This window comes from Procambarus clarkii, chromosome 37 (genome assembly GCF_040958095.1).
Source record: "Procambarus clarkii isolate CNS0578487 chromosome 37, FALCON_Pclarkii_2.0, whole genome shotgun sequence".
Lineage (NCBI taxonomy): Eukaryota > Metazoa > Arthropoda > Malacostraca > Decapoda > Cambaridae > Procambarus > Procambarus clarkii.
Genome location: NC_091186.1, coordinates 27,968,087 through 27,982,263, shown reverse-complemented (window position 1 = coordinate 27,982,263; position 14,177 = coordinate 27,968,087). Strand labels below are relative to the sequence as shown.

General features: G+C 55.8%; 1 protein-coding gene across 5 annotated transcripts in view; it reads right to left on the bottom strand.

Annotated features, from left to right (window-relative positions):
• The window catches only part of LOC123746936 (heat shock protein 75 kDa, mitochondrial-like), a 54,967-nt gene extending 44,050 nt beyond the window's left edge, over positions 1-10,917 (bottom strand). Inside the window, exon 1 of one of the 5 annotated variants that reach the window (XM_069337348.1) lies at positions 10,158-10,917. In XM_069337348.1, coding sequence (XP_069193449.1) covers positions 10,158-10,203 — 46 coding nt within the window. In that variant the 5' untranslated portion in view covers positions 10,204-10,917. Of the gene's footprint in view, positions 1-10,071 lie in introns of all 5 variants that reach the window. The other 4 variants (XM_069337347.1, XM_069337346.1, XM_069337345.1 and 1 more) reach the window with 4 other exon arrangements.
• Between the last annotated feature and the right edge of the window lie 3,260 nt (positions 10,918-14,177).

Here is a 14,177-nt window from a genome sequence, read left to right as displayed (position 1 = left end):
GCGAGCACCCACAGGTCTGAGCGAGCACCCACAGGTCTGGGGGAGCACCCACAGGTCTGAGGGAGCACCCACAGGTCTGAGCGAGCACCCACAGGTCTGAGCGAGCACCCACAGGTGTGAGCGAGCACTCACAGGTGTGAGCGAGCACTCACAGGTGTGAGCGAGCACCCACAGGTGTGAGCGAGCACCCACAGGTGTGAGCGAGCACCCACAGGTGTGAGCGAGCACCCACAGGTGTGAGCGAGCACCCACAGGTGTGAGCGAGCACCCACAGGTGTGAGCGAGCACCCACAGGTGTGAGCGAGCACCCACAGGTGTGAGCGAGCACCCACAGGTGTGAGCGAGCACCCACAGGTGTGAGCGAGCACCCACAGGTGTGAGCGAGCACCCACAGGTGTGAGCGAGCACCCACAGGTGTGAGCGAGCACCCACAGTTTCGAGCGAGCACCCACAGTTTCGAGCGAGCACCCACAGTTTCGAGCGAGCACCCACAGTTTCGAGCGAGCACCCACAGGTGTGAGCGAGCACCCACAGGTGTGAGCGAGCACCCACAGGTGTGAGCGAGCACCCACAGGTGTGAGCGAGCACCCACAGGTGTGAGCGAGCATCCAATGGTTTTAGCGAGCACCCACAGGTGTGGGCGAGAACCCACAGGTGTGGGCGAGAATCCACAGGTGTGGGCGAGAACCCACAGGTGTGCGCGAGCACCCACAGGTGTGCGCGAGCACCCACAGGTGTGCGCGAGCACGCACAGGTGTGACCGAGCATCCACAGGTCTGGCCGAGCACCCAAAGGTCTGACCGAGCACCCACAGGTCTGACCGAGCACCCACAGGTCTGAGCGAGCACCCACAGGTCTGAGGGAGCACCCACAGGTCTGAGGGAGCACCCACAGGTCTGAGCGAGCACCCACAGGTGTGAAAAAGCACCAACAGGTGTGAGCGAGAACCCACAGGTCTGAGCGAGCACCCACAGGTGTGAGCGAGCACCCACAGGTCTGAGCGAGCACCCACAGGTGTGAGCGAGCACCCACAGGTGTGAGCGAGCACCCACAGGTGTGAGCGAGCACCCACAGGTGTGAGCGAGCACCCACAGGTGTGAGCGAGCACCCACAGGTGTGAGCGAGCACCCACAGGTGTGAGCGAGCACCCACAGGTGTGAGCGAGCACCCACAGGTGTGAGCGAGCACCCACAGGTGTGAGCGAGCACCCACAGGTGTGAGCGAACACCCACAGGTGTGAGCGAACACCCACAGGTGTGAGCGAGCACCCACAGGTGTGAGCGAGCACCCACAGGTGTGAGCGAGCACCCACAGGTGTGAGCGAGCACCCACAGGTCTGAGCGAGCACCCACAGGTCTGAGCGAGCACCCACAGGTCTGAGCGAGCACCCACAGGTCTGAGCGAGCACCCACAGGTCTGAGCGAGCACCCACAGGTCTGAGCGAGCACCCACAGGTCTGAGCGAGCACCCACAGGTCTGAGCGAGCACCCACAGGTCTGAGCGAGCACCCACAGGTGTGAGCGAGCACCCACAGGTGTGAGCGAGCACCCACAGGTCTGAGCGAGCACCCACAGGTCTGAGCGGGCACCCACAGGTGTGAGCGGGCACCCACAGGTGTGAGCGGGCACCCACAGGTGTGAGCGGGCACCCACAGGTGTGAGCGGGCACCCACAGGTGGGAGCAGGCACCCACAGGTGTGAGCGGGCACCCACAGGTGTGAGCGGGCACCCACAGTTCTGAGCGAGCACCCACAGGTCTGAGCGAGTACCCACAGTTCTGAGCGAGCACCCACAGGTGTGAGCGAGCACCCACAGTTTCGAGCGAGCACCCACAGGTGTGAGCGAGCACCCACAGGTGTGAGCGAGCACTCACAGGTGTGAGCGAGCACTCACAGGTGTGAGCGAGCACCCACAGGTGTGAGCGAGCACCCACAGGTGTGAGCGAGCATCCAATGGTGTGAGCGAGCACCCACAGGTGTGGGCGAGAACCCACAGGTGTGGGCGAGAACCCACAGGTGTGGGCGAGAACCCACAGGTGTGCGCGAGCACCCACAGGTGTGCGCGAGCACCCACAGGTGTGCGCGAGCACCCACAGGTGTGCGCGAGCACCCACAGGTGTGGCCGAGCACCCATAGGTCTGACCGAGCACCCACAGGTCTGAGCGAGCACCCACAGGTCTGAGCGAGCACCCACAGGTCTGAGCGAGCACCCACAGGTCTGGGGGAGCACCCACAGGTCTGAGGGAGCACCCACAGGTCTGAGCGAGCACCCACAGGTCTGGGGGAGCACCCACAGGTCTGAGGGAGCACCCACAGGTCTGAGCGAGCACCCACAGGTCTGAGCGAGCACCCACAGGTGTGAATAAGCACCAACAGGTGTGAGCGAGCACCCACAGGTGTGAGCGAGCACCCACAGGTGTGAGCGAGCACCCACAGGTGTGAGCGAGCACCCACAGGTCTGAGCGAGCACCCACAGGTCTGAGCGAGCACCCACAGGTCTGAGCGAGCACCCACAGGTCTGAGCGAGCACCCACAGGTCTGAGCGAGCACCCACAGGTCTGAGCGAGCACCCACAGGTCTGAGCGAGCACCCACAGGTCTGAGCGAGCACCCACAGGTCTGAGCGAGCACCCACAGTTCTGAGCGAGCACCCACAGTTCTGAGCGAGCACCCACAGTTCTGAGCGAGCACCCACAGTTCTGAGCGAGCACCCACATGTGTGAGCGAGCACCCACAGGTGTGGGCGAGCACCCACAGGTGTGAGCGAGCACCCACAGGTGTGAGCGAGCACCCACAGGTGTGAGCGAGCACCCACAGGTGTGAGCGAGCACCCACAGGTGTGAGCGAGCACCCACAGGTGTGAGCGAACACCCACAGGTGTGAGCGAGCACCCACACGTTTGTGAGCGAGCACCCACAGGTGTGAGCGAACACCCACAGGTGTTAGCGAGCACCCACAGGTGTGAGCGAGCACCCACAGGTGTGAGCGAGCACCCACAGGTGTGAGCGGGCACCCACAGGTGTGAGCGGGCACCCACAGGTGTGAGCGAGCACCCACAGGTGTGAGCGAACACCCACAGGTGTGAGCGAGCACCCACACGTTTGTGAGCGAGCACCCACAGGTGTGAGCGAACACCCACAGGTGTTAGCGAGCACCCACAGGTGTGAGCGAGCACCCACAGGTGTGAGCGAGCACCCACAGGTGTGAGCGGGCACCCACAGGTGTGAGCGGGCACCCACAGGTCTGAGCGGGCACCCACAGGTCTGAGCGGGCACCCACAGGTCTGAGCGGGCACCCACAGGTCTGAGCGGGCACCCACAGGTCTGAGCGGGCACCCACAGGTCTGAGCGGGCACCCACAGGTCTGAGCGGGCACCCACAGGTCTGAGCGGGCACCCACAGGTCTGAGCGGGCACCCACAGGTCTGAGCGGGCACCCACAGGTCTGAGCGGGCACCCACAGGTGTGACCGGGCACCCACAGGTCTGAGCGGGCACCCACAGGTGTGACCGGGCACCCACAGGTGTGACCGGGCACCCACAGGTGTGACCGGGCACCCACAGGTGTGACCGGGCACCCACAGGTGTGACCGGGCACCCACAGGTGTGACCGGGCACCCACAGGTGTGACCGGGCACCCACAGGTGTGACCGGGCACCCACAGGTGTGACCGGGCACCCACAGGTGTGACCGGGCACCCACAGGTCTGAGCGGGCACCCACAGGTCTGAGCGGGCACCCACAGGTCTGAGCGGGCACCCACAGGTCTGAGCGGGCACCCACAGGTCTGAGCGGGCACCCACAGGTCTGAGCGGGCACCCACAGGTCTGAGCGGGCACCCACAGGTCTGAGCGGGCACCCACAGGTCTGAGCGGGCACCCACAGGTCTGAGCGGGCACCCACAGGTCTGAGCGGGCACCCACAGGTCTGAGCGGGCACCCACAGGTCTGAGCGGGCACCCACAGGTCTGAGCGGGCACCCACAGGTCTGAGCGGGCACCCACAGGTCTGAGCGGGCACCCACAGGTCTGAGCGGGCACCCACAGGTCTGAGCGGGCACCCACAGGTCTGAGCGAGCACCCACAGGTCTGAGCGAGCACCCACAGTTCTGAGCGAGCACCCACAGTTCTGAGCGAGCACCCACAGGTGTGAGCGAGCACTCACAGGTGTCAGCGAGCACCCACAGTTTCGAGCGAGCACCCACAGGTGTGAGCGAGCACCCACAGGTGTGAGCGAGCACCCACAGGTGTGAGCGAGCACCCACAGGTGTGAGCGAGCACCCACAGGTGTGAGCGAGCACTCACAGGTGTGAGCGAGCACCCACAGGTGTGAGCGAGCACCCACAGGTGTGAGCGAGCATCCAATGGTGTGAGCGAGCACCCACAGGTGTGGGCGAGCACCCACAGGTGTGGGCGAGCACCCACAGGTGTGCGCGAGCACCCACAGGTGTGCGCGAGCACCCACAGGTGTGCGCGAGCACCCACAGGTGTGCGCGAGCACCCACAGGTGTGCGCGAGCACCCACAGGTGTGCGCGAGCACCCACAGGTGTGCGCGAGCACCCACAGGTGTGCGCGAGCACCCACAGGTGTGCGCGAGCACCCACAGGTGTGCGCGAGCACCCACAGGTGTGCGCGAGCACCCACAGGTGTGCGCGAGCACCCACAGGTGTGGCCGAGCACCATAGGTCTGACCGAGCACCCACAGGTCTGAGCGAGCACCCACAGGTCTGAGCGAGCACCCACAGGTCTGAGCGAGCACCCACAGGTCTGAGGGAGCACCCACAGGTCTGAGGGAGCACCCACAGGTCTGAGGGAGCACCCACAGGTCTGAGCGAGCACCCACAGGTCTGAGCGAGCACCCACAGGTGTGAATAAGCACCAACAGGTGTGAATAAGCACCAACAGGTGTGAGCGAGCACCCACAGGTGTGAGCGAGCACCCACACGTTTGTGAGCGAGCACCCACAGGTGTGAGCGAACACCCACAGGTGTTAGCGAACACCCACAGGTGTGAGCGAGCACCCACAGGTGTGAGCGAGCACCCACAGGTGTGGGCGAGCACCCACAGGTGTGGGCGAGCACCCACAGGTGTGGGCGAGCACCCACAGGTGTGGGCGAGCACCCACAGGTGTGAGCGAGCACCCACAGGTGTGAGCGAGCACCCACAGGTGTGAGCGAGAACTCACAGGTGTGAGCGAGCACCCACAGGTGTCAGCGGGCACCCACAGGTGTCAGCGGGCACCAACAGGTGTCAGCGGGCACCCACAGGTGTCAGCGGGCACCCACAGGTGTGAGCGGGCACCCACAGGTCTGAGCGGGCACCCACAGGTCTGAGCGGGCACCCACAGGTGTGAGCGGGCACCCACAGGTGTGAGCGGGCACCCACAGGTGTGAGCGGGCACCCACAGGTGTGAGCGGGCACCCACAGGTGTGAGCGGGCACCCACAGGTGTGAGCGGGCACCCACAGGTGTGAGCGGGCACCCACAGGTGTGAGCGGGCACCCACAGGTGTGAGCGGGCACCCACAGGTGTGAGCGGGCACCAACAGGTGTGAGCGGGCACCCACAGGTGTGAGCGGGCACCCACAGGTGTGAGCGGGCACCCACAGGTGTGAGCGGGCACCCACAGGTGTGAGCGGGCACCCACAGGTGTGAGCGGGCACCCACAGGTGTGAGCGGGCACCCACAGGTGTGAGCGGGCACCCACAGGTGTGAGCGGGCACCCACAGGTGTGCGCGGGCACCCACAGGTGTGCGCGGGCACCCACAGGTGTGCGCGAGCACCCACAGGTGTGCGCGAGCACCCACAGGTGTGCGCGAGCACCCACAGGTGTGCGCGAGCACCCACAGGTGTGCGCGAGCACCCACAGGTGTGCGCGAGCACCCACAGGTGTGCGCGAGCACCCACAGGTGTGGCCGAGCACCATAGGTCTGAGCGAGCACCCACAGGTCTGAGCGAGCACCCACAGGTCTGAGCGAGCACCCACAGGTCTGAGGGAGCACCCACAGGTCTGAGGGAGCACCCACAGGTCTGAGCGAGCACCCACAGGTCTGAGCGAGCACCCACAGGTCTGAGCGAGCACCCACAGGTCTGAGCGAGCACCCACAGGTGTGAATAAGCACCAACAGGTGTGAATAAGCACCAACAGGTGTGAGCGAGCACCCACAGGTGTGAGCGAGCACCCACAGGTGTGAGCGAACACCCACAGGTGTGAGCGAGCACCCACACGTTTGTGAGCGAGCACCCACAGGTGTGAGCGAACACCCACAGGTGTTAGCGAACACCCACAGGTGTGAGCGAGCACCCACAGGTGTGAGCGAGCACCCACAGGTGTGAGCGAGCACCCACAGGTGTGAGCGAGCACCCACAGGTGTGGGCGAGCACCCACAGGTGTGGGCGAGCACCCACAGGTGTGGGCGAGCACCCACAGGTGTGGGCGAGCACCCACAGGTGTGGGCGAGCACCCACAGGTGTGGGCGAGCACCCACAGGTGTGGGCGAGCACCCACAGGTGTGGGCGAGCACCCACAGGTGTGGGCGAGCACCCACAGGTGTGGGCGAGCACCCACAGGTGTGGGCGAGCACCCACAGGTGTGGGCGAGCACCCACAGGTGTGGGCGAGCACCCACAGGTGTGGGCGAGCACCCACAGGTGTGGGCGAGCACCCACAGGTGTGGGCGAGCACCCACAGGTGTGAGCGAGCACCCACAGGTGTGAGCGAGCACCCACAGGTGTGAGCGAGCACCCACAGGTGTGAGCGAGCACCCACAGGTGTGAGCGAGCACCCACAGGTGTCAGCGGGCACCCACAGGTCTGAGCGGGCACCCACAGGTCTGAGCGGGCACCCACAGGTGTGAGCGGGCACCCACAGGTGTGAGCGGGCACCCACAGGTGTGAGCGGGCACCCACAGGTGTGAGCGGGCACCCACAGGTGTGAGCGGGCACCCACAGGTGTGAGCGGGCACCCACAGGTGTGAGCGGGCACCCACAGGTGTGAGCGGGCACCCACAGGTGTGAGCGGGCACCCACAGGTGTGAGCGGGCACCCACAGGTGTGAGCGGGCACCCACAGGTGTGAGCGGGCACCCACAGGTGTGAGCGGGCACCCACAGGTGTGTGCGGGCACCCACAGGTGCCCGCTCACAGAAATCACCTAGAAATCCTACTAGGAATTCCCTAGAAATCCTATTAGAAATACTACTAGGATTCCTACTAGAAATCCTACTAGGAATCGTATTAGAAATTATCTAGAAATTATATTAGAAATCCTACTAGGAATCCTACTAGAAATCCTACTAGAAATCCTACTAGAAATCACCTAGAAATCCTACTAGAAACATAGAAATCCTATTAGAACCCTTACTAAGAATCCTACTAGAAATCCTACTAGGAACCCCCTGAAAATCCTTGTAGAAATCATCCTAGAAATCCTAATAGAAATCACCTAATCCTAATTGAAATCCTACTAGAAATCTTACTATAAATCACCTAGATATCCTACTATAAATCACCTAGAAATCCTACTATAAATCACCTAGAAATCCTACTATAAATCACCTAGAAATCCTACTATAAATCACCTAGAAATCCTACTAGAAACCTTACTAAGAATCCTACTAGAAATCCTATTAGGAACCCCCCCCTAGAAATCCTTGTAGAAATCATCCTAGAAATCCTAATAGAAATCACCTAATCCTAATAGAAATCCTAGTAGCGGGTGTTGACGCTCCCTGTGTGCCCAGATATTGTGTGGGTTCCCAGTAATTTATGACTGGATTTCCGGATGTGTTGGCGCGTCCTCGTGCGCTTATTAATCCTGCTATTGCGAGTCTTTGGGAAGGGTATTGCGTCCGGCTTCCGAAGGCAGACTTTCCCGAGAAATATGAATGTACATCTAGACTACAGGGCTAAAATGATCCTACTTTCACTATTTATGTTAAGTGACAGTGCAGCTTATTCGTTGACGCGTCACTATTCCAGTGTATTGTTGACCAGTGTACAATCACCGAGCGCATATATGTTTCACCAAGTATTTCTGTTTTATGTTCTGTGTTCTGCGTTTTTTCTGTGGCCCTTCGGGCATAACTTTGTTCTTTTTGTTTTTTTCTCTTGCCTTTCTGTCTGTACTTCTGTTATTTCCTAGCATATTTTGCATGTAAAAATAAGTATAAAAAAATTGTATGACAGTAAGGAAATGTACTTATTACACTTAGTATTAAACCTTACTGTCAATTTGGAGGATGGGTTGCAGCCATAGTAATTGAAAACTAGCAACATTTGGCAACTATGTCTAGTGTCTTACGCAATAACGCCAACTCGTGCTTCAGTCCTCATTATATCATGTTATTCTCCTCTCCTAACGTAACAGATCAGAGAACCTTGAACACAACAGAGAACCTAAAACACAACTGAGAACCTAGAACACAACAGAGAACCTAGAATAGAGAACCTAGAATAGAGAACCAAGAATAGAAGAGAGAACAGAACAGAACAGAACATTGAACTGAACAAAGAACAGAACACAACAGAAAATAGAACAGAACAGAAAACAGAATAGAACAGAGACCAGAAAAGAAAACAGAACATAGAACTGAGCAGGGAACAGAGAACGGAGCAGAACAGAGAACGGAGCAGAACAGAGAACAGGGAGAACAGAACAAGGAACCGAACAGAGAACAGGACAGGGAATAGAAAGGACAACAGAACAGAGAACTTAGCAGAAAGCAGAGAACGTAACCGAACAGAACAGAGAACATAGAACCGAACAGAAAACAAAACAGAGAACAGAACAGAGAACAATATATATAACGTTATTCTCCCCAAAATGACTAATTAGAATTAAATGATGAGAATGTATTATTTACTACAAGATCTTAATTATTCAAGACGACTGATGACATCGCGTTAATGTATAAAATACTACTCCATATGTCAAGTTTATTATTTAATATCCGTTGCAAGGTGCATTCATTGCCCAAATCAAGTCAATAAATATAGGTTGGTGATGTTTAGAGAGGTAAATGAAGGGTTGCGAGGCTAATTAAGCAACTAGCAAGCTTGCAAGTTGACGAGCAATGGTTGGTGGTTGTTATGTTGCCAAATACCACCATTGCAGCAAGCCTCTCCCACCTCATCTCACGGGAAATTTGGGCGTTTTTAAGCTAAGGTACATTCAGCCAAGGGTTAGTTTTGTAGATAAATCGTCAGTGTTATATATTGGCGACATTTGAACGTCAACAAACGAATCTGACGTTAAATGGTCGTGAGGCAGTGAAGGCGATGATAAGTCATATCTGGCAACTGTTCCTTGCCTCCCTCCCGCCCTCCGCTGTGGGCGGCCCCGCCCACTCTTTCCTGCTCCCACCCACATTTAACGTCAAATTTGGGCGTTATTGCGCTATGGTACATTCAATCAAGAGTACATAAACCATCCCTGTTCATGCACTTGCTACATTTGAAAGGTTAAGTTTAGTTCATTTATTATGCACCCCATATCCATGCTGTGGGCGGTAGTGGGTTACAGAGGCACATAATGGGCTCAGGGACTGAACCCCACAATTCATTTAGCTAAACAAGTTACAATCGATGAGTTAGTTACAAAATTCAGTATAAGTCGTCACACCAACAATGGGTTCGAGATCGACCACAAGTTCAGTTTCTAAATTAAGCAACTGACATGTGGAGAGCTAGTGTCACAAGTGATGTTTCTCCTGCACACCGCCCCCCATCCAGTGGGCAGCGGTGGATAGGTTACACCGCCCCCCTCCCCCTCCCATCCAGTGGCAGCCGGGGGGGGGGGGGGTAGGTTATACCCCCCCCCCCCATCCCGTGGGCAACGGTGGATAGGTTACACCCCCCACCCCATCGAGTGGGCAGCGGTGGATAGGTTACACCGCCCCCCAACCAGTGGGCAGCGATGGATACGTTACACCACCCCCATCCCGTGGGCAGCGGTGGATAGGTTACACCGGCCCCCATCAAGTGGACAGTGGGGGGTAGGTTACACCGCCCCCCATCGAGTGGGCAGCGGTGGATAGGTTTTTAAGTGTGGGGCCTCACTCCCCCTGATCGTCCCTCACTTACCTGACACCTCAACTGTCCCGAGGACCTGAGTAGGTTAGGAGCGCCGGGGGCACCGTCCGAAGGTTTTACCGAGACGGGGCTATTACCTGGAGAAGTTGCATTTGCCAGACAGGTCCAGCAGGGGTGCTGCATCTCGGAGCCCCGCGAGTGGCATGTCTACATAGGACTGGGTAGTTTAACCCGACGTCGCTGGAGTATGTGTTCCTGGACTGTCATCTGCCACTTGGGCGGGGGGGGGGGGGGGGGGGAGTCCAGGGAGAACTGTGTAAGGGGGGAACCTGTGGGCACTTCACCGTGAGGTTTAGGGAGCACTGTCATCACCGAGTATAGGAGCACTTCACTGTAAAGTGCCAGGGGAGCTGTGTCGGGTGTGGATCGCCGGCGACGCTCGGTGTTTACACCTTAGTTGGGGGTCACTCCGTGTGGTGGCGTTCAGGTTCTCCTCCTGCGCCTCACCAGGCGGGGGTGCTGTAGATTTCTTTCGACTTGGGACCCTATCAGTACGTGGGTTCTAATGAACGTGGGTTCTAATGCTGGAGGAACCCAGGAGAAGATGGGTTCAGTATCCCTAACTTGGTGTGGCATTTCTGCGAAAACTGCTGCTTGGTTGTTCACAGCTCGTTAGAGTTAAGGGGAATGGCATCGTTACACACACTCGCCTCTCATTAGATGGGGGAGGCTAGCAGGAAAACTGTTTCGCCTACGACTGACAGCCTTGGACGAGATCCCCACAAAGGCAACAAACTATGCCTATTGTCCCAGTAACAGCATTTGTTCCAGTTAGAGAATTGTTTCTCTAGGTCCCTCAGCACTGATGTCTAGCCCCCACGAGACGGCTACCGGAAGACGAGATCACCTGAGACCCGAGATGACGGACTGAGGCCCATCTCACCTGACCCCCGTGCACCTCGTCCTCCGGATGAAACTGCCTAAACAAGTTAGGCACCCGGAGAATTGCAGAGGGCACCCAGCAACAACGGCCTCTCATACCTAAATAACATTTTTCTGCAGATATCCTGTGGCCTGTGGGTGCTTGTTTAGACCTGTGGGTGCTTGTTTAGACCAGCGGGTGCTTGTTTAGACCTGTGGGTGCTTGTTTAGACCAGCGGGTGCTTGTTTAGACCTGTGGGTGCTTGTTTAGACCTGTGGGTGCTTGTTTAGACCTGTGGGTGCTTGTTTAGACCAGCGGGTGCTTGTTTAGACCTGTGGGTGCTTGTTTAGACCAGCGGGTGCTTGTTTAGACCTGTGGGTGCTTGTTTAGACCTGTGGGTGCTTGTTTAGACCTGTGGGTGCTTGTTTAGACCTGTGGGTGCTTGTTTAGACCAGTGGGTGCTTGTTTAGACCAGTGGATGCTTAGACCTGTGGGCGCTTGTTTAGACCTCTGGGTGCTCGTTTAGACCTGTGGGTGCTTAGACTAGTGGGTGCTTGTTTAGACCAGTGGGTGCTTGTTTAGACCAGTGGGTACTTGTTTAGACCAGCGGGTGCTTGTTTAGACCAGCGGGTGCTTGTTTAGACCAGTGGATGCTTAGACCTGTGGGTGCTTGTTTAGACCTCTGGGTGCTCGTTTAGACCTGTGGGTGCTTAGACTAGTGGGTGCTTGTTTAGACCAGTGGGTGCTTGTTTAGACCAGTGGGTGCTTGTTTAGACCAGTGGGTACTTGTTTAGACCAGCGGGTGCTTGTTTAGACCTGTGGGTGCTTGTTTAGACCTGTGGGTGCTTGTTTAGACCTGTGGGTGCTTGTTTAGACCAGTGGATGCTTAGACCTGTGGGTGCTTGTTCAGATCTCTGGGTGCTTGTTTAGACCTGTGGGTGCCTGTTCAGACCTCTGGGTGCTTGTTTAGACCTGTGGGTGCTTAGACCAGTGGGTGCTTGTTTAGACCAGTGGGTGCTTGTTTAGACCAGTGGGTGCTTGTTTAGACCAGTGGGTGCTTGTTTAGACCAGTGGGTGCTTGTTTAGACCTGTGGGTGCTTGTTTAGACCTGTGGGTGCTTGTTTAGACCAGTGGGTGCTTGTTCAGACCAGTGGGTGCTTGTTCAGACCAGTGGGTGCTTGTTCAGACCAGTGGGTGCTTGTTCAGACCTGTACATATTACACTGTATATATTTCGACAACAGACTACTGTACTGTACAGTACAGAACTGTACAGAACTGTACAATAATGAACAGTGCTGTACTGTTTAGTGTTGTACTGTACTGTGCTGTACAGTGCTGTTCTGTACAATGTTATTCTGTACAGCGCTATACAGCGCTATACAGTACTGTACAGTACAGCATCGTACAGCACTGTACAGTACTGTACTGAACTGTACAGCACTGTATTGTACTGAACTGTACAGCACTGTACTGTACTGAACTGTACAGCACTGTACTGTACTGAACTGTACAACACTGTACTGTACTGAACTGTACAGCACTGTACTGTACTGAACTGTACAACACTGTACTGTACTGAACTGTACAACACTGTACTGTACTGAACTGTACAACACTGTACTGTACTGAACTGTACAGCACTGTACATATTTCGACAACAGACCTCAACCCTGTTAAATGTAATACTATAATATTTCGACAACATACTTCAACATTGCTAAATGCAATGCTATGATATTTTGACAACAGATTTCATCCCTACTAAATGCAATGTTATGATATTTTGACAACAGACTTCAACCCTGCAAAATGCAAAGCAGAACTGCACAGCACTGTAGAATACAGTACTGTACAGTACAGCACTGTACTGGTGTAGGGTTATACAATAAAATCACTGCTTTGTACTATTCTGTGTAATTTAATCATCTCATTTGTTTGACTAAATGGAGAAAAATTAATAAGACATGTCTTTGTCAACAATTTTAATATTTTATTGAAATTTCAACAGTAACATTATTTTTATTCTAAGAGGAGGGGGTCCAGTGTTTACTTTTTACACAAATGCATAAACTCATTTATTTTCTTTAATCAACATAATAATTCGCACTTTCATATCAAACCGAATTAATCACTTAATATTCTACCTAGTCATGTATCCATAGCAGAGAAGCTTACAGTCTTGTGTCTCTTTTTGGATTTTTTTTATTATATATTTTGTGACTCGTACACCTTCACAGCTTCGCTCCTTCCTAATCTTACTTTGAAATGGGAACTCGTAACCAAGAAGCCAATAACAACCTTAGACGTGACCTGGGCTCTGAGGGCGTATGTGTGGGTGCTTGTATGTGCTGGTGGATGTATGTGCTGGTGGATGTATGTGCTGGTGGATGTATGTGCTGGTGGATGTATGTGCGGGTGTTTGTATGTTCGAGCGCGTATGTGTTTATGCTGTTAGCTCTTGGAACCAGTCTTGTTAACCGTCGTTTCTCTAATTTTCTATATCATATTCACTACAAGTTGATTGATGAAGATTAAGCCACCCTAAAGATGGCACGAGCATGAGTAGCCCGTAATTAAGTAGATTATGGAGAGCTGAGATACATGTGGTGCAGGGTGGCACAGGTATGTTGTCACATACCTGTGCCACCCTGCTGAGACACATAGTGGTGTAGTAACATATGACAGGTGGACTGAGAAGGAAGCGATACAAACGAGTAAGGATGAGGAATAGAAAAGATAAAGAAGGTGAGGAAACAAGTGCTTTTGCCTGCCACACAACAAAAACATATTTAAGTAACATTAACATCTAAAAAAGAAAAAATATATAATTCGTTGTCCACGCGGCTCTTGATTATTTCCCACAGATTACCAGGGTTGGAGATGCCGCCCAAAGGCGAGCCCACAAGAGAGCCCAGAGGTGAACCAACATGTGTGCCCACAGGTAAGCCTGCAGGTTAGCCTGCAGGTTAGCCCACAGGTGAGTCTGAGACTACTCGCCTGGCTTTTGGCGGAGGCAGACGTATCGTTGTGATTCCTGGCCAGTGGTTGTTTGTGTTTGTACTCGGGTCCTTCGGGCTGTGATGGCTGCAGGGATGGTGCCCCCCCCCCTTCCCCCTGTGAAGTGGAGGGATACCATTGGCCTGGAGTTTACTGGGCCGGCGTCTTACCCGGCAGTTGAGGTGGTCCTGATTGTTATGTTGCAGGTAGATGTGGCGTCTGTTTGCGGCGTTCAA